The sequence below is a fragment of the Microtus pennsylvanicus genome, chromosome 6 (assembly GCF_037038515.1).
Source record: "Microtus pennsylvanicus isolate mMicPen1 chromosome 6, mMicPen1.hap1, whole genome shotgun sequence".
Classification (NCBI taxonomy): domain Eukaryota; kingdom Metazoa; phylum Chordata; class Mammalia; order Rodentia; family Cricetidae; genus Microtus; species Microtus pennsylvanicus.
The window spans coordinates 93,086,170-93,107,423 of record NC_134584.1 but is presented as its reverse complement, the minus strand read 5'-3'; the positions used below and the strand labels follow the sequence as shown (position 1 = coordinate 93,107,423).

The following is a 21,254-nucleotide window of genomic DNA, read 5'->3' as shown; positions in this document are numbered from 1 at the left end:
TCCAGTAGAAGATGAGACCCTTTATACCAGAGAGGTTCCTGAAAAAGCTTCATGCTGACTTGTACCTTAACTGTTGGCCTGCTGCAAAGACACCTGGAGAAAAGGACCACCCGGTAATACTTGGCTGAGAGAACATCCTTCTACTGACTGTAGATGCCAAGTACAACCTAGGATATTCTTGTTTGTCTTTTTAATCTAAGATTCCTGGAAGTAGCTATAAACATCCTTTATTTGTTCATTAATAAACTTATTCCCGCAATCACAAAGAATGCAAGCGACTATGTAAGACTTCAAACTCCTCTGTCTATTTAGGAATGCCTTGAATACAGAATAGGAATTATGTAACTAACTCTAGTTTCCTCAATCATCTTTATTTAAAAAAATGTTTAATTGATTTTATTGAGCTATCTCAATCATACTTTTCTAAGAAACTTTATAAGCATAAACATTTAAGCTTACAACTTTGTGCATGTTTCAGTTATTTAAATCAAGCTCTGTATATTTTCATTTGAAAAACTCATAACATAACAAAATTATGCATGTACCTCGCTTTTGGACTTCTTCTTCACTGTCACTTTCTTCGGAAGATGATGAAGATGATGATGAGGAGGAGGAGGAGGAAGAGGAAGAGGATGCTGAAGAACAAGATGAGGATGAAGAAGAACTAGAGCCTGATCGAGAGTGTGAGCAAGAGGAGGAGGAAGAAGAGGAAGATCTGGAAGAACACGATGAGCGTTCAGAATCAGAGTCTGACTCAGAACTGGATTCGGATCCTCTTTTGTGGACTCTCTGTTTCTTAGAAGCTGGGTTTGGAGTTAGGGGTTCTGTTCTTGCTGCAACCATGCGTCTGTTTGTTTCACTTTTCCCACCAGATTTCTGGTCTCCAGTAGCCTGTGATAAAACACCGTTCTTTGGACTTACAGGCTCAGACTTAACTCGTGTCCTTGTTTCTATAGAAGACATAGATTCTTCTTCAGAAGACTGTGGCTCTTCCTTAAGGTTTTCATTTTTAGCTTTCATATCCTCTAGGAGAGTACCTTTAGCTTCTAGCAGCCTAGGTAAAGAGGTAAGAGGAGAAGCAGAAAGTGCTACTTGGTATTGCTGCAAAAGTGGGGTGCAAGTCCTCGAATGAGCCACCTTACTCTGATTGTAGTTCCTTTGAGCTGCCATAAACGAGAGTTCAGGATCACGCAGAATATGATAGTCTGTCCGACTTACTCCATGTTTGGCAGCACCAATAAGCAAATCCCTATCATGAAGGCCACATTCCCACCAGATAGGTAAGTCTGGATTTGGATGACAAAGCTTCAGGCGTTCAAACAACTGTGGGTGTCGAAGGGCCTGTTCCCGTACTTTTCTTAGAAGTTCAATGCGATATAAAGTTCTAGAAGCACGCTCTTCTGTGATTGGTTGAATAAATATATTTGGATCCACCAATTCTATATTGAAACAAGGATCAAAATACTAATTCAAAAATGTTTCATGGGAGATTTAACATAAGGCAACTTTAAAATATGTCTCTATATAATATCATTATAATTTCTAGAACTACAAATATGCAAAATGTTTTTTTAAATTATGAAACTCATGAAACATTAAGATATCTATATTTTTAAATGAGTAACACATAATTACTTCAGAAGTATGTTACCATAAAGAAGAATTTGCTTTTAAAAAATTCTTGTAATGGTGGTGTACACCTTTAATCCCTGGGATGCATAGGCAGGTGGATCTCTGTGATTTCGAGGCCTGGTCTACAGAACAAGTTTCAGGACAGCCAGGACTGTTACACAGAGAAATCCTGTCTTGAAAAGCCAAAAACAAACAAAACCTCTAAGTTTGCTTATAAATATAATTAGAAGGGTTCAGTGATACCCAATAAATAAATGTAACACAGGCTTATCTCATAGTGTGTAACATATCTTAGGTTAGAAAGAGATTTTTGTTTGTTTTTCTAAGACAGGGCCTCAAACTTACCAGATCCACCTGCCTTTCCCTCCAGCGTGTACCACCACACCCAGGGACAAGGGGATTTTTAATGCTTGAGGGATACATCATCTATCAGCCAAACATCACACAAGTTACCAGGGACAGGGAGTTCAGCTTCAGCATTAGTTCATAGTACATTTGCTTTGGTGAAGTCCTTACTTTGTGAATCTGGTTAATGGCTCTTGAAAATCACTTTTAAAATGTCTCATTACAAGAAGGCAGGGATCAACCTATAGGGCTACACAAAAACCCTGTCTTGAAAAAATTAAAATAGATAGATAGATAGATAGATAGATAGATAGATAGATAGATAGATAGATAGATAGGAAGGATAAGATGAGATTTGGGCAAAAATAGAGTGGGTTATAGTTTATATCCTGTAAATGAATTCAGATGAAGAAGCATTCTACCTTACAGTTGGACTACACAGAAAAACCACTGCAGTCAAGACTGAATATATAGCAGGCACTAAAACCAATAGATTCATTTTTGGGGTTATTTATTTATACTTTATGTGTGTGAACTTTTTTGCCTGTACCATGTATGCAACCATGTGTGCAGCTATGTGTGTGCTTGCTGCCACAGGAAGCTAAAGAGATGGATTTCCATTGTTGGCTGCTATGTGGGTGCTGGAAATCAAACCCGAGTCCTCTGCAAGAGCAGCCAGTGCTCTCAACCACTGAGTCAACTCTCCAGTCCACCAAACAGATTTTTAAAGGTCTGAGCAGAAACAGGGTTTGTGAGACTCCAAATTATTGTTAATTACATGGGAAAAGATAAAGTAGATCTGAGCAGAAACAGGGTTTATGAGACTCCAAATTATTGTTAATTACATGGGAAAAGATAAAGTAGAAAAACATCATAAACTACCCTGCCCAAACGATTCACATGAATACTGTTCTGACAGCACAACCCTCATGGCATTATTAAATATTATACAAAAGATACAACAAACTGGGCATGGTGACAGACAGCTTTAATTGCAGCACTGGGGAGGGCAAAGGCAGGAGGATCTCTGAGATGGAGGTTGGCACGGTCTATATATTGAGACCTTGTTTCAAAAAAATAGAAAAGAGAGCTTGGGCCCGGCAGAATGGCTCCCGCAAAGAAGGGTGGCAAGAAGAAGGGCCGTTCTGCCATCAACGAGGTGGTGACCCGAGAATACACCATCAACATTCACAAGCACATCCATGCATGGGCTTCAAGAAGTGTGCTCCTAGGCCACTCAAAAGAAATCCGGAAATTTGCCATGAAGGATATGGGGACTCCAGATGTGCAGATTGATACCAGGTTCAATAAACCCGTCTGGGCCAAAGGAATAAGGAATGTTCCATACCGTATCTGGGTACGTTTGTCCAGAAAACGTAATGAGGATGAGGACTCACCAAACAAACTCTACACATTGGTAATTTATGTGCCTGTTACCACATTCAAAAATCTATAGACAATCAATGTGGATGAGAACTAACCTACTGAATCTCAAAGTTGGAGAACTGCCCCCCAAAAAAAGAAAGAAAAGAAAATAGAAAAGAAAGTGATACAACATCATTCTGTGGTACTCTTGCCAAAATAAACACACTCAATCCAATCATATGAAAACTCAAATCCAAACAGGAGGAAATATGGCAAAATGACTGATGATACTTTCAAAGACATTAAGGTCCATTACGATGAGGAACAATGAAGACACTCAAGTACCACATGGGTGTCCTAGAAAACAAACGTACATCAGTAAAGGCCAAGTGTGGTAGTGATGCAAATAATCCTAGTACTGGGAAAAAAGGGGCAGGGGGACTGTGAGCCAAGAAAAGTCTGTATTTCAAGTCTATTTCCAAATCAGCTAGCATATCTGGGAGGCTAAACTGTATCTGTCCTGAATGTCTGCAATTGGTTTTCTTTGTTATTACTCCTGAACAACATAGAATAATAACTATTTATTTAGTACTCACAGTGTGTTAGCCATAAAAGTAAAGCAAACTGAAACTACCCCGAATTTCTTGACACTGGGTAATTAAGATATTTGCTACATTATTTGGCAAACTCACAATAAATATATTAGGAAATAAAAGTAAAAAGAGAAACCGGATTTTCAGGAGTTTTAGCAAGCTACTTATGCTTTTACTCTGAAACAACTACTGGACTTAACGGTTATTAATCATGATCAATAAAGAATAGAGGGCTGATAGGGTAGATACACACCTTTGATTCCAGCACCTGGGAGGCAGAGGCAGATGGGTCTCTGAGGTTAAGGGCTACAAAGTAAGTTCCAGGCCATCCAAGGCTACCCAGTGAGAGCCTGTCTCAAAACAAAACGAAACAAGACAAAACGGGGCTGGAGAGATGGCTCAGCGGTTAAGAGCACTGACTGCTGCTCTTCCAGAGGACCCGGGTTCTGTTCCCAGCACCCATATGGCAGCTAACAGCTGTCTCTGACTCCACACACAGACATGAAGGGAAAATACCAGTGCAAATAGAATAAAAATAAGTTATTTTTTTTAAAAAAAGACAAAACAAAACACACACACACATACACAAAGCAATAACAACAAAAACAGAGGGGTATGTAAGAACTATCAGTGGGTAAGAGTACTTGTTAACAAGCCTGATGACATGAATTTAGTCCCAAAGAACATACTTGGTGGAGAAGAAAAGCAACTCCCACACATATTGGGCCAATGTAAACACAACAAACACAGGAAAGAGCAGAAGGACTGCACACGGCATGGTATATGCTGAAAGAAGTGCTGACCAATGGCAACAAGTGCTTTCTCTGGGCCTAACAGGAGAGAGTCATCCCAGAAGAGCATCTTAGCTGAAGAGTCAGCTAGCTCACGTGCCATCTTCTTTAGATGATCCTACCAAAATTCTTTAAAACATCTAAAAATGGGGACTTCGCTGTCTGCAAGTTATTAGGTAAATAATCCCTTTCAAAGTTTTGTAAGAGGGACTCAAAACATGCTCTTTCTGTTTACATTAAAAAACCGATCCTTTAACCTTTCCTCTTCTCCTTATTATAAAGCTATTGTTAAACACATGTCATTTTTGCATTTTTAATTCATTTTGAGAATTTCATACAGTGTATTATGATCATACTCACTCAAAATTCTTCCAGAGCTACACTTGTTTCCATACCCACTCAATTTTGTGTTCCTAAAGCACATAAAATACAGTTTGTACTGCCCTTATGCTCTTAGATGTGTGGCCAGTCACTGGTGTAAGGAAGATCTATCAGGGCTACACCCTTAAAGAAAACTCTATAAATTGTCCAAAGCTCCTTGGCTAGGCATGAGATGGCCTGCTCCCTCTCCATGTTGAGATTGTGTAGATCTTAATGTGCTGCTCCATCTAAGAACTGGGAAGGCTGTAAGAGCCAGAGGTAGTGGGTGACTACAAGGGAATAGTGCTTCTTGATACAACACAAGTTATTTATTTATTTTGGTTTTGTTTGACACAGGGCTTCTCTACATAGCCCTGGCTGACCTGGAACTTACGATGTAGACCATGCTAACCTTGAACTCAGAGATCCACCTGCTTTTGACTATATAGTGCTAGGATTAAACAAGTTATTTTCTTAAAATTTGGTGTGTATCGTTTTATCTCATTTTATCAGTGTAGTAACAGGTTCAAGGAACAATGGTCTTTCAGTATAATTTATAGTTCTAAACACTTAGAAATTTCCAATTTTGATAATTTTGTTTATTTTACTTACACAGGGGGAAAAAACCTTATACATACCTTCTTTGGCAGGAAGACGACAAACCCTCCGACACATGGACATGAATGCATACAAATACTTCTCCAAACTGTTATCAGTTTTCTTGTGTAGCCTAGCCATGGCTCTGAATTTTGTCCAATCAAATTGGCCTCTGTCAGGGTCAAAAACTACTCCAAATGTAGACACAACTCTATAAAAGTCAGCTTCTTCTCTCCTTGTCCATCTATAGTGAACCAGATTAAGAAAAAAATACACGTCACTAAAATATTAATAGTAAAAATAAAGACTGCAACACAGCCTTAAAACACTTGTAGTACCTAATACTTTACAAGATTAAATTCAGATTTTAGCCTTCAAAATAATTTCAAAATTCTAGATGACTCATCCATTCATAACTCTATTGATATATACTGCTCTGTTCCTTTAGACATTGCTTCTATATATTAACTAAATGAGAAAACATGCACAGAAGATAAAATTATATGACCTTGTTCTTAAATAAATGACAAAGATACATCTGCAGTATGAAATACTATGTATTATTGTAAGAGTTATAGAAAGAAAGAATTTCAGGAGGGCAAAGAAGAAAGAAGGCTCAGTTCAGACTTGAGTGATCAAGAAAAGCATCAATGTGCCAGCAAGATGGCTCAGTGGATAAAACAGTGCTTGCCACTAAGAATGCTGACCTGAGTCTGATCCCTAGGACACAGATGGCAGAAAAAAAGAAGACATTCTTACAAGCTATTCTAAGGCCTACACATGAGTATGTACACACACATATACACACCCCACCCCCACACACCAATAAAATAATGTAAGAAGAATCATAAATGCATCACAGGTGAGTGGCACACTGGAGAGTAAGAGGGGACCAGGCTACAATTTGGGTGGAGGGAGAGGCACAGAATAAGCAAAACAGGGAGTATTCTGCACTTCACGTTGGGGGCTGATAAGTATTCCAGGTTTATAACAATACAGCTTATATTGAGAACAGAGCGAAGAAAAGCTGGGATCTAATTATAAAAGCTCTAAATGCCTGGCTAAAAGTAATCTCTTTTCAGACGAGTGCTTCTGCCATTGAGAGAGGTCAGGGATCTCCATACTACAGTATCTATTTGCACACTAGTTTCCTTGCTTAACTCTTGAATCATCGTGTTAAAGAAGACAATTGTAAAATGTTAATGGCTCATTTTTATCATAGTCATACATTAATGATCATAATACATCAACCTGAGTTCGATTCTCAGAACCCATGTAAAAAGCTACATTAAGAAGATTAATGTGGGGAGCTGGAGAGATGACTCCAAAGTTAAGAGTACTTGCTCTTCAAGAGGACCCAGGTTTAGTTCCCAGAACCCACATGGTGGTTTACAATCATCTGAAATTTCAGTTCCAAGGGATCTGATGCCCCCTCTGACCTCTGTGGACACCAGACACACACATGGCGAACATATATACATGCAGGCAAAGCACTTATACACAGGTAAAAAATAGGTTAATATAACTATGATATAAAATATAGCCTGAGAAACTACTGAGTCATGAATTATAGACTTGTGTGCAAGGAATATACTGGAAAATGAAGGATGTATTAAATATTAGTATTAAATATTAATCCAGGACAGAAATAACCAAAAAAAAGATAGTGATTATCATTACAAAAATTACAACCCAGAACAAGATCCATAAAAGTATGTCACCCCAGTTTCTTGTGTGCTACTGTGGTAATGGCAGTTTATTAGGTAAGTGCTCTATGAGCACAGAAAAGGGGAAAATGCTTTGCTCTAACCTGAAAACATACCACACAAACCATGAGCTTATCTCTGAAAGACGGCCTGTGTTATGGACTAGAGGATAAGAAGAAGAATATTTCAGGTAACAGACAACATAAATTGGGGAACTAAAGTTAATTAGGGCATTTTTGGCTGAGGAAATTGTAGTAAAGTTAGAAATGCAAATTAAAACATAAAAGAAGAAAGGCCGGAGGGATGGCTCATCTGTTAAGACCACCACCTGCTTTCACAGAGAACATAACTCCTTTCACATTGTGCATTTGTTGACTCCAGTTCCAGGCGATTTGATGTCCTCTGGCCTAAGTGGGCACTGCATGCACATGGTGCACATTCATACATGCAGGCAAAAGACCCATACACATTAAGAAAATAATGGGCTAGAAGATGGCTTCATGGTTAAGAGCACACACTACATTTCCAGAGGACTCAAGTTTGACTCCCGGAACCCACATTTGGAGGCCCATAAATGCCTTCACTCCAGCTCCAAGGGGATCCAACCCCTCTTACCTCTTAAGGCATTTGCATTCATATACACATACCCACAGAATTAATAATAAAAAATCTTTTAAAATAATAATAAATCTTTAAAAACAAGAAAACCTTAGTTGTAGGAACCTTTGAACTTAGACTTTAGAACATAAGACTTTATACCTATGCAAAATAATGAGCAATCAAATGTCATAAAAACTATTGTCTTAGGAAAATTAATCCACATCTAACAGACCAAACGAAGCAGACAGAGTACTCTAACAAGGGCTACAATTCTTTACCAGTAGCAATGAAGTCTGCTTCTCTTCCCTTAAGTCTAGTCTAGGCTAGTACTGTGACAGTTTTAACCACAGGAAGATGGCAGAATGTAACTGATGAGAACAGACTTCAAGAAATCTGCAACCTCTAAATCCAAGTCAACCAAGGTTTTATCATATACCTAGCCAGTCAGAGCACACATCACATTTTTCAAAGATGAGTTTTATTTATAACTATAATCATTGCTTAGCTTATAGGATACATTTGTGTGGGCAAATGCAAGAAACAATTAAAAATACGTATATGACTTTTGCTGAGGTGCTATATACCACAGTAAAAAAAGAAATCAAATTAGTATCTGGTGATAGAGAAATGGTTCTGCAAATTATAAATTTCTGTGCAATAGGCTGTTAAACAATTACTAATACTTCAGCGTGTAAAAAGAGCTTGCTATTCAGCCAAATTTAGTTTCAATGCTCAAGAAGTAGATAGGGACAGCTGGTGCAAACAAGCTACCTAAACTAGCCAAAAGGCAGGCTCCAGGTCCACGTGAGAAATATAAAAGGCCAGAAGCACCAAGAAAGACAGTCAACATGAACTGGCCTTTAGACACACACATTTGTGCAGGTACACAATAGTCACACACGTGCAAAAATACCAACTTTTTTTTATGAGTCAGGGTCTCTCTATGTTCTCCTGACTAACTTGGAACTCACTGTATAGACCAGCCTGGCCTCAGACTCACAGAGATCCACCTACTCTGCCTCCCAAGTACAGGAATTCTAAGCGTGCACAACCACACCAGGCCAAAATTTTAACATTTTGACAAATCCTATTATAACCCAGAGAATTTCCGGGGTGAAGTTTTTAGTAAAAAGGCAGAAAATTTGAAATATGAGAACTAAAATTCGATTTAAAAGAGAATAGCCTAGCTGATCATTTCTAAGACAAATATTCTTTCTACCACCATATTTTCACCTTCCTCAAACACAGTGTTTCCTTCTCTCTGGGGTAAGAAAGCATGATCAAGTATAATTGCACATTCATGGTGAAACAAAAGATCCTATGAGGGCTGGAGAGATGGCTCAGTGGTTAAGAGCATTGCCTGCTCTTCCAAAGGTCCTGAGTTCAATTCCCAGCAACCACATGTTGGCTCACAACCATCTGAAATGAGATCTGATACCCTCTTCTGGCCTGCAGGCAGACACACAGAATATTGTAGACATAATAAATAAATAAATATTAAAACAAAAAAACAAAAGATCCTATGTTTCTAAGTGAGGGTGTATTTAATTTTATGGGAGCATATATGGGGAAAAAGGCTAAGAAAAGTGACCAAATGTGTTTTTTGTTTTTTTGTTTTTTTTTTTGGTTTTTCGAGACAGTGTTTCTCCGTGGTTTTGTAGCCTGTCCTAGAACTAGCTCTTGTAGATCAGGCTGGCCTCGAACTCACAGAGATCCGCCTGCCTTTGCCTCGCGAGTGCTGGGATTAAAGGCGTGCGCCACCACCGCCCGGCTCCAAATGTGTTTCTTTACAGTTTTTTTTGTAATTTTTATCATTTAAAAAATTTTTTAATTATTGTTTGTGTGTGTGTGTGTAGGAGGAGGAGGTCAGAGGGGATCAGATCACCTGGAGCTGGAGATTACAAGCTCACAGTGCTCCTAACCACTGAGCCTCATACAGAATCATTTTCTGTATTTTTAAAAATTATTTATTTTTATTTTATGTGCATTGTTGTTTTGCCTGTAAGTATATCTGTGTGAGGATGCTGGATCCCCTGGAAATGGAGTTACAGACAGTAGTGAGCTGTCATGTGGGTGCTGGGGATTGAACCTGGGTCCTCCGGAAGCGTAGCCAGTGCTCTTAGCCACTGAGTCATCTCTCCAGTTCCATTTTCTGTATTTTTAAGAAGCTTCTATTATTTTTTCAAATTATTTAAAAATTATAGAAGGAGATGAGGACAAGGAAGAAGAAAACGACAGTAACGGTAATAATAATCCGTAGCACCAGCCTTAGCCACTTGGAATGGCCAGCCCTCTTTAGAATGTGAGCTCTAAGCTGAAACCAACTGCCAGCCACATGAGGAAGGCTACTTTTGATTCCCCACCTCTTTTAAAGTCCAAGCAACAGCTCATGAAGGAGAAAAACTGCCTAATTACAACCCAAATAGTAAAATATTTCTAAAACCCAACACTATTTTCAGATACTGTGTGGGGGTGATTGCTGTGGAACAACAGATGACTACAAGGAGATACTGACAGAAGTCAGAATAATTTGGAATTTTAACAAGGAGAGCTAACATACTAGGTTTCATATAAACTAAATTCTAAGATAAATGTTCTGCAAATTAAACAAAACAGAACCTTAACAGAGAAAATTCAAGCACCCAGATTTAACAAAGAGTATTGGTTACTGATATGCTGTTTGTTTGTTTTTTTTAAAGCTTTTGGGGCTGGTGATATACATCAGCCAATAAGGTGCTTAACTTATAAGCACAAGACCCAAGTTTGATCCCTAGAATCCACACAAAGAAAATCTGGGTGAGGTAGTACAAGACATTAGAACAACAGGGATGGAAGCTGGAGAGATGGCTCAGTGGATAAGAGCTACTGCTCTTCCTGAGGACCTGAGTTCAATTCCTAGCACTCATATCAGGTGACTTATAGCTGCCCGTAACCCCAGCTCCAGGGAAATCTGACACCTCTAGCTTCTGTGGGCACTTGCATTCATGTGCACACACACACACGCGCGCGCGCACACACACACACACACACACACACACGTACAATTTTATCCAAATATGTGGGGCTGGAGTACTGGCTCAGCAGCTGGAGAATGGTTCCCTGCATCCATATAAAAGCTCACAACTATTTGATCCAGTCCAGGGCACCCAAGTCCCTCTTCTGAGCCCCTCAGGCACCAGGCCTACATACATACATGTAGGCAAAACACTCATACACATAAAAATAAATGAACAAATCTTAAAAACATATTTTAAGAAAAGAAGTTAGAACTTGTGGTTGAGACTCTTTCCTGTCTTACTTTGTTTTGAGACAGGCTGTCCTGGAACTCACTCTGTAGATCAGGCTGGCTTTGAACTCACAGAGATCCATCTGCCTTGGCCTCCTGAGTACTAGGTTTAAAGGTGCTTGCCACCATGGCAAACTCCCCTGTCTTAAACATTTCTTTTTTTTTTAAAAAAAATATTTATTTATTATGTATACAATATTCTGTCTGTGTGTATGCCTGCAGGCCAGAAGAGGGCACCAGTCCTCATTACAGATGGTTGTGAGCCACCATGTGGTTGCTGGGAATTGAACTCAGGACCTTTGGAAGAGCAGGCAATGCTCTTAACCTCTTAGCCATCTCTCCAGCCCTTAAACATTTCTTACACTGTTTTCTCCTCAACAACAATGGTTCCAGCCATTTACCTTTTTCTTTTTAAATTTATTTATTTTTATTTTTTATGTGCACTGGTGTTTTGCTTGGTATGTATGTCTGTGTGAGAGTGTTAGATCCCTTGGAACTGGAGTTACAGACAGCTATGAGCTGCCAATATGGGTGCTGGGAATTGAACCTAGGTCCTCTAGAAAAACAGTCAGTGCTCTTACTTCTGAGCCATTTCTCTACTCCTTCTCCTCCCATTTATCCTTTTATAAAGTAGAGGTAGATTTGCTTTCCATCCATTCTTAAATTTTATAAATGTTTTAATGTAAAATAAGATAGACAAAGGTCTATTTAATATAATTTAAGCTTTGGATCTAGAATTTTGATAATTTAAAATTCTATGAATAATTTTATTTATGCCTTTATTTCTTAAAATTTTCAATGTTAGTAAAAATGACAAAACTAAATATGAAATATGGGTTGTAAATATAAGACAATTATTTTTGCTAGTTTTTTCATAATTCTGTATAAATGTATGAGTATATATACATTTGTATATAAGTCTTTTGCTTTGGCAAATTAGAATGATAATTCAAAAACTTCATAACCTCTAGAATGAACATGCATATAGGTACTGTATATTAAAACTTGGTATTGTCTTACCTCTGCTGTCTTTCTATCTTGGCTGCCATTTTAGGATTAAGAGTGGCTTCTTCGTAAACTGGCTGCATTACACTGGCAGGCACAGAGTAACTTGGCTGTATTTGTTGGATGTGTCTATTTTTATTAGTTCGCTGATATGCAGTGATGAGACGTCTCAACCGTGTAGTCAGAGCTGACGGAGTAGGCCAATAAACTTTATCCCCTTCCATCAATTGACCATCTGTATTTAAAGAAACTTGAATCAATAAAAACAATAAAACCTAAGCAGATATTGGATGAAGCTCACAAAAGCTGAAAACTTTATACTTATAATTTTTCCTTTATCCTGTTTATTGGAAGGAAATCAACCAAATCTTTCATCATAAAAAAGAGAGAGAGAGCCAGGTGGTAGTGGTGCACTCCTTTAATGCCAACACTTGGAAGGCAGAGGCAGGTGGATCTCTGTGAGTTTGAGGACAGCCTGGTCTACATAGCAAGTTCCAGGACAGCCAGGGCTGTTACATGGAGAAAACCTGTCATGGGGGGAAAAAGAGTTGCTGGACACGGCATCACACATCTTTAATGCCAGCACTTGGGAGATGGAGTCAGATCCCTGAGCTAGAGGCCAGTCTGGTCTATAAAGCAAGTTCCGGGGCAGCCAGAGAAACCCAAAAGAGAGAAACCTGTCTCAAAAATCTGCCCCCCAGAACCAAACAAACATACAATGGAGGCTGGAGTGATGTCTTAGTGGTTAAGAGCACTTGCTGCTTTTCCAAATGGCCAGGGTTCAATTCCCAGAACCTACATAGCAGCTCACGACTGTCTGCAGCTCCAGTTCTAGATGCCACCCTCGCACAGGCACACATGCAGGTAAAAAACCAGTATATAAAATAAGAATAAAGAAATTTTAAAATAAGAAAAGAAAAAAAAACAAACAGAAATCAATGGGATGCTGAACAATGCAAACTCAGGGGCTATTAATTTTTTGATTGAATTTATATTAATTTAAAAATCAAAGCAGTTTTAAAGTCATTAGGTAGAAAATTATGTGTTTAAACATACATTTTAAAAATTTATTATAAAGACTTGGGATGTAGGTCAATTGGAAGGTTGCTTCCTAGTGTCGTGGAATATTTATAAAATGTGTGAAGATGTATTGCTTTGATTGGTGTATAAAAAAAGCTGAATGGTCAATACCTAGGTAGGTCACCTGACAGACACAGAGGAAGCAGGATGGGCAGTATAGAGGTGAGGTAATGAGCCATGTGGAAAAATACAGAAGAAAAAATATGGGTTAGTTTAAGTTACAAGAACTAGTTAGGAACAAGCCCAAGCTAAGGTCACATTTTCATTATTAATAATAAGCCTCCATGTCATTATTTGTGGGCTGGCAGTCCAGACAAGAAAGTTCCACTATATATAGCACCCAATGTGGGGTTCAAATATCCATACACAGGGCTTGTGAAAGCTAAAAAAAGTTCTGGACAAGGAGCTGGATATGGCTTCCTAGTCTTGCATTCTCTCAAGTAGGCTGGTGCTTGGCATACAGAGCTGTGGCTGCCGGCTGCTGCCTTTGGGCTTGAGCCAGTTGCCAGCATGGAACCACATGGTGGACAGACTGGCCCTTTAAGTCTTGGCTCACACAATCAAAGAATGTTACAGACACACAGAAAGTTAGGTCCAGACACAGAAAACCTCCAAAAAGGTATAATATGCTTAAAAATGTACTTAGATGCTGAACAAAGAAAAGAAAATGGGACAAAAGGTCATAGAAAAAATGGTTTAAAAATAATAAATTCTTAAAAGAAAAATAAAATATAATAAAAAAAAAAGAGCCATGTAGCTGAGCGTTGGTGATGCACGCCTTTAATCCCAGAAGTTGGAAGGCAGAGGCAGGTAGATCTCAGTGAGGTTGAGGCCAGCCTGGTCTACAAAAGTGAAACACGAGTTCCAGGACAGTTACACAGAGAATCCCTGTCTTGTAACCTGTCCCGCCCTCCCCCCAAAAAAGTCATGTAAGGATGGCAAATATTATAACACAAGGAGGAGTTTGGACCTTACATGACTTTGTTAATTGTATTTTTTTGAATGCTAATGAATAGAGAACAGCAGCTGCTGTTTTGGAAGTTGTTTGCTCTACACTTCCTGTTTACTCACATAATATTATAACCTTCTCAGATATTTGATAGGCTTAAAGACTAGATAATTATAATTAAAGTTTTCCTAGTTACCAAATTTAAAAAAAAATTGTGTAAGAGATGTAAAGTACATAAGGTTGAAAGATGCTTAAGTTGCTTATCTAAGGAGATGTTTGAAGATCTAAAAAGATATTTTTAGGGTTGTAATATAAATTATGATAAAAAATGGTTTAGGCATAAAACTTTAAATTTATCAAAATAGGATAGATAATAGAGTATTTTCTCCAAATATGCCAAATACAAAGACACTGGACATTGTGAATGCAATTCTTACCTGATAATTGTTCTTATTGTATATAGTTTTGTTATTTTCAAACCTTTCCTTTTTATTTAGACAAAAAGGGGGAAATGGTATGAGAAATTTGTACATTGTATGAGGATGCACTGTTGTGACTGGTGTAGTAAAACGCTGAATGGCCAACAGCCATGCAGGAGGTATAGGTAGGACTTAGAGACAGAGAGAGAACTCTGGGAAGAAGAAAGGTGCAGTCACCAGTCAGACACAGAGGAAGCAGGATGGGCAGTACGGACGTAAGAGAACAAGTCACGTGAAAGAACACAGATGAAATAATATGGGTTATGGGGCTGGAGAGATGGCCCAGTGGCTGAGAGCATTAGCTGCTCTTCCAGAGGACCTGGGTTCAATTCCCAGCACCCATATGGCTGCTCACACCTGTCTGTAACACCAGTTCCAGAAGATCTGATGCCAATGCAGGTAAAATTAAATAAATGTTTAAAAAAAATAATATGGGTTAAGTTATAAGAACTGTTATGAACAAGCTAAGCTGAAGCCAAGTAGTCATAATTAATAATTAATCTCCATGTCATTATTTGTGGACTGGCAGTCCTGATGAAAAAGTACTACTAAAACTAAAATGAATAACGCTCTGAGTTCTATCCCCAGCACTGTATAAAACTAGGAATGTTGAAAGTGCCTGCAGTCCAGGCACTTAGGAAGATGAAATACTCAATATCATCTTTAGTTATATAATAAGTTCAAAGTCAGCCTGGGCTATAAGAGATCCTGTCTATACTCCCAAATCCCACTATTCCAACCAAGATGAAAGCAGAAAAAAAAACAAAACACCATCTGAAAATGATAAATTTTTAAAATTTTAATTCATTCGAGACCTAGAGCTGATCATGTAGCTCAGTGGTAGATCACTTACAGTATCCCTAGTATAAGGCTTGGGATTCGATCCCAGTACTAACAAAAGCAAAACAAAATAAAGTACAAAATATGTTTCTAAGGTACATATTATATGCTATGCTCATGTCCAATGGACAGCTTCCCTAGCCTACATGTACTATTCAAAGGGTGAGGCACACTGCTCTTCTGTGTACCATAGGGAAATGAATGGACTTCAACAACAATGTGTTTCCTGTTTTAGTATCAGAAACTGGTAAAAGGAATGCTGGGCCTGGTGTCATACACATATAATTCTACCTGAAAGGTACATGAGACCCTCTCTAAAAACTCAAATACCAACAAAACAAAACACCAGCGAAATACCAAAAACAAAGTAACAGTGAAAGCAGACCGTGCTCAGCTAGCTTTGTCAAGACTAATAAGGCTGTTCTCTAATGTATACATGGAACTAATAAGAAATTATTATGCATTAACATTTAATGATTTAATCTCACATATAAGTTTAATAACCATGCCACAGTCAAAGTGTCTAGTCTATAAATTCAGAGCTAAGGAATTGCAAAAAATAACAGTACTGTTAAATTTCCAATCAACGGTTTCAAGTACTATGCTTACATATTAGAGGAAAAAAATGTGATCTCATCGTTCATGAGGATGTGAAATTATACTGCTGCTAAGTGAAAAAGTGCAACCTACCTCCATCTGATATGACGAGGTCTCCGGGTGAGGAAACGTCATCCTTTAAAAAAAGAGAAATTTGTCACAAAGTAACTGAGTCAAGATAAATAAAAAAAGAGCCAAACTTCTTCATATTTGAGACTTCTCTTTCAACACATTTTTTTTACAGTCTGAGCTATGAATTAAGCCAGAATTTACGGGGTTAATAGTTAATACTATACCCTCAGCCCACAAAACAATTAGCAGCAATCCACTTAGCAAAAACAAAACACAACTTCTTGCCTTAGTTCTCACAATTGCCATTTCTGTTTCCTCTAGCTGATCCAAAACATACCTCTATATCATCTTTAAAGATGGCAGGGGCAGGTTTGTATTCTGGGTCTTCCACATCCCTGTTAGAATAACAAGTATTCTAATTATTGTAATGGTCTGATGATTTCTTGGCTTGTCTTAAAGGTCAAATTGATCCCAAGCAACATAGAAAAAGCCAGGAGTGATGGTACACATCTGTGATCCCAATGATAGAGAGGCACAGATGGGGGGACTCTGGAGCTTGCTTGCTTGCTTACCAGCTTAGTCTAATCAGTGAGATCACTCTCAAAAAGCAAGGTAGGCAAGTCCTGAAGAGTAACACCTCAAGTTAGCCCATGTCCTCTAAGCACATGGTCATGTTCATACAAGCCTAACACACACACACATACACACACACACACACAAGGATAAACCTTGGGTTGGAAAGTTGGGTCAGTGGTTTAGAGCACTTGTAGCTCTGGCAGAGGACCCAGGTTTGTTTCCTGTCATCCACAACAGTGGTTCTCAACCATTGGATCCAGCCTCAGGAGATTCAAAGTCCTCCTGACTTTTGAGAGCTCAAGGCACCCAAAGGTTATACATAAATACATGCAAGCAAAACATATAAAATAATAAAATAAACAAATCTAAAGAAAAAAGATAAACCTCATTAAGAATGGAACGAAAACATAGATGGAGAACTTGAGTCTAAAATGCACATACCCATCCATGTAATCATTTGCTCTCTGTTCAGCAGCAACAGCTTTGTCATCAGGCTTTCCCACCCTTTCCAAGAAGCACAGTGCTGGGTCTGCTCGGATGGTGTTATATTTTTCATAACCTGCAAGCATCACCAGTTTCAAAGGCACAGAGGACAGAAAGAAGCTGTGTAAATATAAAGACTCCCTACATATACAGTGAATAGTATTTGGGGGTAAAAGGTACATTTTATTTGAGTAATTGGGTTAAAGATACTGTTTTGAAATCATCACAAATATAACACAGTTTACTAATACTTATAAAAATTTAAATGCAGCTGGGAGGTGGTTATGCACGCCTTTAATCCCAGCACTTGGGAGGCAGAGGCAGGTGGATCTCTGTGGGTTCAAGATCAGCCTGGCCTACAGAGCAAGTGTCAGGACAGGTTCCAAAGCTACACAGAGAAACCCTGTCTCAAAAAACCCAAATAAGCAAACAAATAAAAAAATAAAAATTTAAATGTATCTTTTACAAAGACGAATCGAGGGATGGCCCAGTTAAAAGTGTTCCTGCTCTCCTAGAGGACCCAAGTTCAGTTCCCAACACCCATATTAGGCTCATTATAATAGCCTTTAATTTCAGCTCCAGGTAATTCAACACTCTATTTTGGACAACTTGTCCATTGGATGAGCACACATGCACGCACAGACACACACACACAGACACACACACACAAACACTCCATCTAAAAGTAAAATCTTAAAAAACAAACCAACAACAACAGTAAAAACAGAGCTGGAGAGATGGTTTAACAATTAAGAACATTGTTGTTCTTGAAGATCCAGGTTTGGTTCCCAGCACCCACCCACATGGTGGCTCACAACCATCATTAACTCTAGTTCCAGGTGATCTGGTGCCATCTTCTGGCATCTGAGAATACCATGCACACACATAGAACACATACATACATGGTGACAAAACACTCATATGTATATAACAAAAATAAATACATCTTAACAAACAAAAAACATATAAAAAAGAAAAGTAGAATAAGCTGATCATACACATAGTTCATGTAACTCTTTCTAAGGGAGGAGACTGTGTAAGACTGACAGCCCAGAGGGCAAGTCACATCTGGCACCTCCTCATGAGGAAAAGAAGTGAATGCAAACTTAGTTCTAACACTCTATGGTTCTGATGATTGTGTGTGTGTGTTACTGGAGTAAAACTGCAGGTGGAAACCAATAAACTAAGCAACAGTGGGATTCCATTCTCCATCAGTGCTCTCCCCGCTCACTCGTTACTTACCGTGCTTAAAAACCCCAATAAGAAGTGACTTGTCAGCATCAAAATCCCACCACACAGCAGGAACCTCTGAGTGGTCTGGCTCTGGCACCCAAACATCAATGTCACTTAAAAACAGCACAAGATTATGAATTTTATAAATATGTATAAAGGAGGAAAAAGGTATAAATGATGCAACAGCAACAAAGATGCCATAAAATGACTAGCATTACGCTCAACTAAACAAATATATTTTAGCAAGGGTTATGCCTGGTTTCATGAGGCACAGTCTCCTCACCCTTACATACACAGAGTGCTTCACTGGATTGTCATGGCAGCAAACAGCTTGGTAAAAAAAAAAAAAAGCAAAAAAACATCTGGTTGAAATATCTTGTATATGAGAAAACTGGGTTTCAAAAGGGCAAAGGAAGTGCTTTGTGTTTCAAAAACAAGTTACATCTTTTGATAAATCAGTTAAGATTACACTTTAAAAGTTAGGTTTTTTGATTTATAATTTAAACTATGAAAAATAATACTTTTATATTTATCCAACCAGTATTCTGATACAAATGACAATTCAAATTATTTCAAACTCTTCTAATAACCCATAATGCTTTGGCAAGTTGGCTGTTTTCATGAAAGGGTTGGTGACAGCTCAAGAATCTCATCCAACCATGAGACTATTCTCCTTGAACTTTCTCCAAATAGCAGAGGTGACTTCATAAAGTGACATCAGCTATAGGTATGTTTATTTCTTTGTAGAGATTTAAAATATTGTATAGGCTAGAAGATACATTCCTAATGTTTAATTATTAGCATATACTGTTATATGTATGTGTATGCATGTATATACTTACATACCTGTGGGTGTACATACATACACATACGTACACGTGGGTGTAGGTATGTTTGTGTGTGTGTAAATACGTATGCTTGTATACATGTAGGTGTATGTGCATGTATCTGTGTATGTCTGTGTGTGCATATGTGTAAGTTTGTGTACATGTGGGTGTATGTGTCTGTGTGTGTGCATATGTGCTTGTGTGTGTGTCCTGATATTCAGTAGTCAAAGGGGAAAAATTGAATGGAGTATACTGCAGAAAATAAAAGACTGAGAATTTTGATACTTGATTTCATGAAACTGTCAATTTTTCTTTCTCTTTGTTTGTTTTTTGCTTTTTGAGACAGGGTTTCTCTGTGTAACCACCCTAGATGTCCTGGAACTCACTCTGTTGACCAGGCTGGCCTCAAACTCACTTTGTTGACCAGGCTGGCCTCGAACTCACAGAGATCTGCCTATCTCTGCCTCCCAAGTGCTAAAACTATCAATCTTTAAGGATGCAGAGAAATAATATAATACAAAGCAATGCCATCTCTGTCTTGTCACTGTAATTTCCTACATTAATTAGCAAAGACCTTTAGGTTTAACGTGCTACATTTTCTGGTGATAACTAAGTTCTACTAATAAAAAAGTTCTTTTTTAATTTGGCTATCATGTATAGATAAGCTGGTTCATGTGTTCCTGGACTAGGCAAACACCCCTTCACCAGCAATAATCTTGAACAAGAAGACATAGACAATGAGAAAGTTTTCCATGTGCTTAGAAAAAAAAAGATAAGCAGCTCACAGTTGTTTTCAGAAGTCTTTAGCCCATGGTGAGATGTGGGTGAAGTGAACTTTATAAACTGACAGCACTTTCAGCAAATACTTTATTATATCTTTTCTATAAATAAGTCAAAACTGAAAATGTTTTAGCTTAGTAGAGAAAAATAGAGAGACAATGATTTTCCTGCTATTTGTCAAAAACTGACAAAGAACATAGCTAACGGAAATCTTTATTTGACGGAGTTTGTGACACAAGGGCAGAGAGAATCTGGGATCCCAGAAAGGAAAATTGTAGTAGAGGATCCCCTGTCTACCACCAGGTGGCGCTTGGCGTCCAGACAATTGTATAGACGGAGATTGAAAAAAATGTTCCTGCTTGTGAAAACTTGGTTCAAATTTGAGTGTCACATGACCATGAAGTGTTTGTAAACTGTTAGCAAAAGGGATATAAGACCGGCCTGCAACTATTGTTGATTTTTGGTGGTTCTTTGTTCTTCCGCTTTGTTTGTTTGTTTAAAGGCAATCTCTTGCTATGTTGGCCACCAGGCTGACTAGGATTCACTACGTAGATCAGGCTGACCTGAAACTCGATCATTCTGCTTCAGCCTCCCAAGTAATTGATTTCTGTCTTTAAAAATCATTTGCTGTTCTTGCATAAGGACTTCTTGAAGTTCCTCAGGTTAAATCCTTCATTCAAATAACTAAAATGAATTAAAATGGATGCCCCCTAGCTTTGTAAAGAGGTACCTGCAGTAGTTTATGAACAATGACATGGTATGTTACTAGTAAAACATGTGCCCCAACAAGACTGGGAGAGATGGAAAGAGAGTCTTAGTCCACACCAACTAAGGAAAAGGAGGGGCTGAACAGAAAAATGAGAAAAAGAGAATATTCTAAGCAAGAATAATCAATGCTGGGACCTGTGAGAAATGTAGTTTTGAAGTAAGAAAGAGATGAAGACATGAGATAGAGATCTGAATGCATGAAGACAAAAATAAAACATAAGCCACCAAGATGAAAACCCCCAAATAATTAAAGCTAAGTGCTAAGTGATATGTAATAGTTAAACTTAATA

At 38.3% G+C, this 21,254-nt stretch overlaps 2 protein-coding genes across 14 annotated transcripts in view; one reads left to right on the top strand and one right to left on the bottom strand.

Annotated features, from left to right (window-relative positions):
- The window catches only part of Chd9 (chromodomain helicase DNA binding protein 9), a 220,642-nt gene that overhangs the window by 20,309 nt on the left and 179,079 nt on the right, over nt 1–21,254 (bottom strand). For all 13 annotated transcript variants that reach the window (XM_075976847.1, XM_075976854.1, XM_075976851.1 and 10 more), the window contains 7 exons: nt 18,599–18,702; nt 17,315–17,432; nt 16,635–16,692; nt 16,319–16,361; nt 12,296–12,515; nt 5,725–5,927; nt 546–1,439 (listed from right to left, as the gene is read on the bottom strand). In XM_075976847.1, the coding sequence (XP_075832962.1) occupies nt 546–1,439; nt 5,725–5,927; nt 12,296–12,515; nt 16,319–16,361; nt 16,635–16,692; nt 17,315–17,432; nt 18,599–18,702 (1,640 nt within the window). The remainder of the gene's footprint in view (nt 1–545; nt 1,440–5,724; nt 5,928–12,295; nt 12,516–16,318; nt 16,362–16,634; nt 16,693–17,314; nt 17,433–18,598; nt 18,703–21,254) is intronic.
- LOC142852259 (large ribosomal subunit protein eL31-like) lies at nt 3,083–3,491 on the top strand. The gene has a single exon (XM_075976861.1). It carries the CDS (start codon nt 3,083–3,085, stop codon nt 3,431–3,433), a length of 351 nt encoding a protein of 116 aa, XP_075832976.1. The 3' UTR covers nt 3,434–3,491.

What these genes read in the sequence shown, in the direction of transcription:
- LOC142852259 (XM_075976861.1), top strand. Translation starts at nt 3,083, where the DNA reads ATGGCTCCCGCAAAGAAGGGTGGCAAGAAGAAGGGCCGTTCTGCCATC.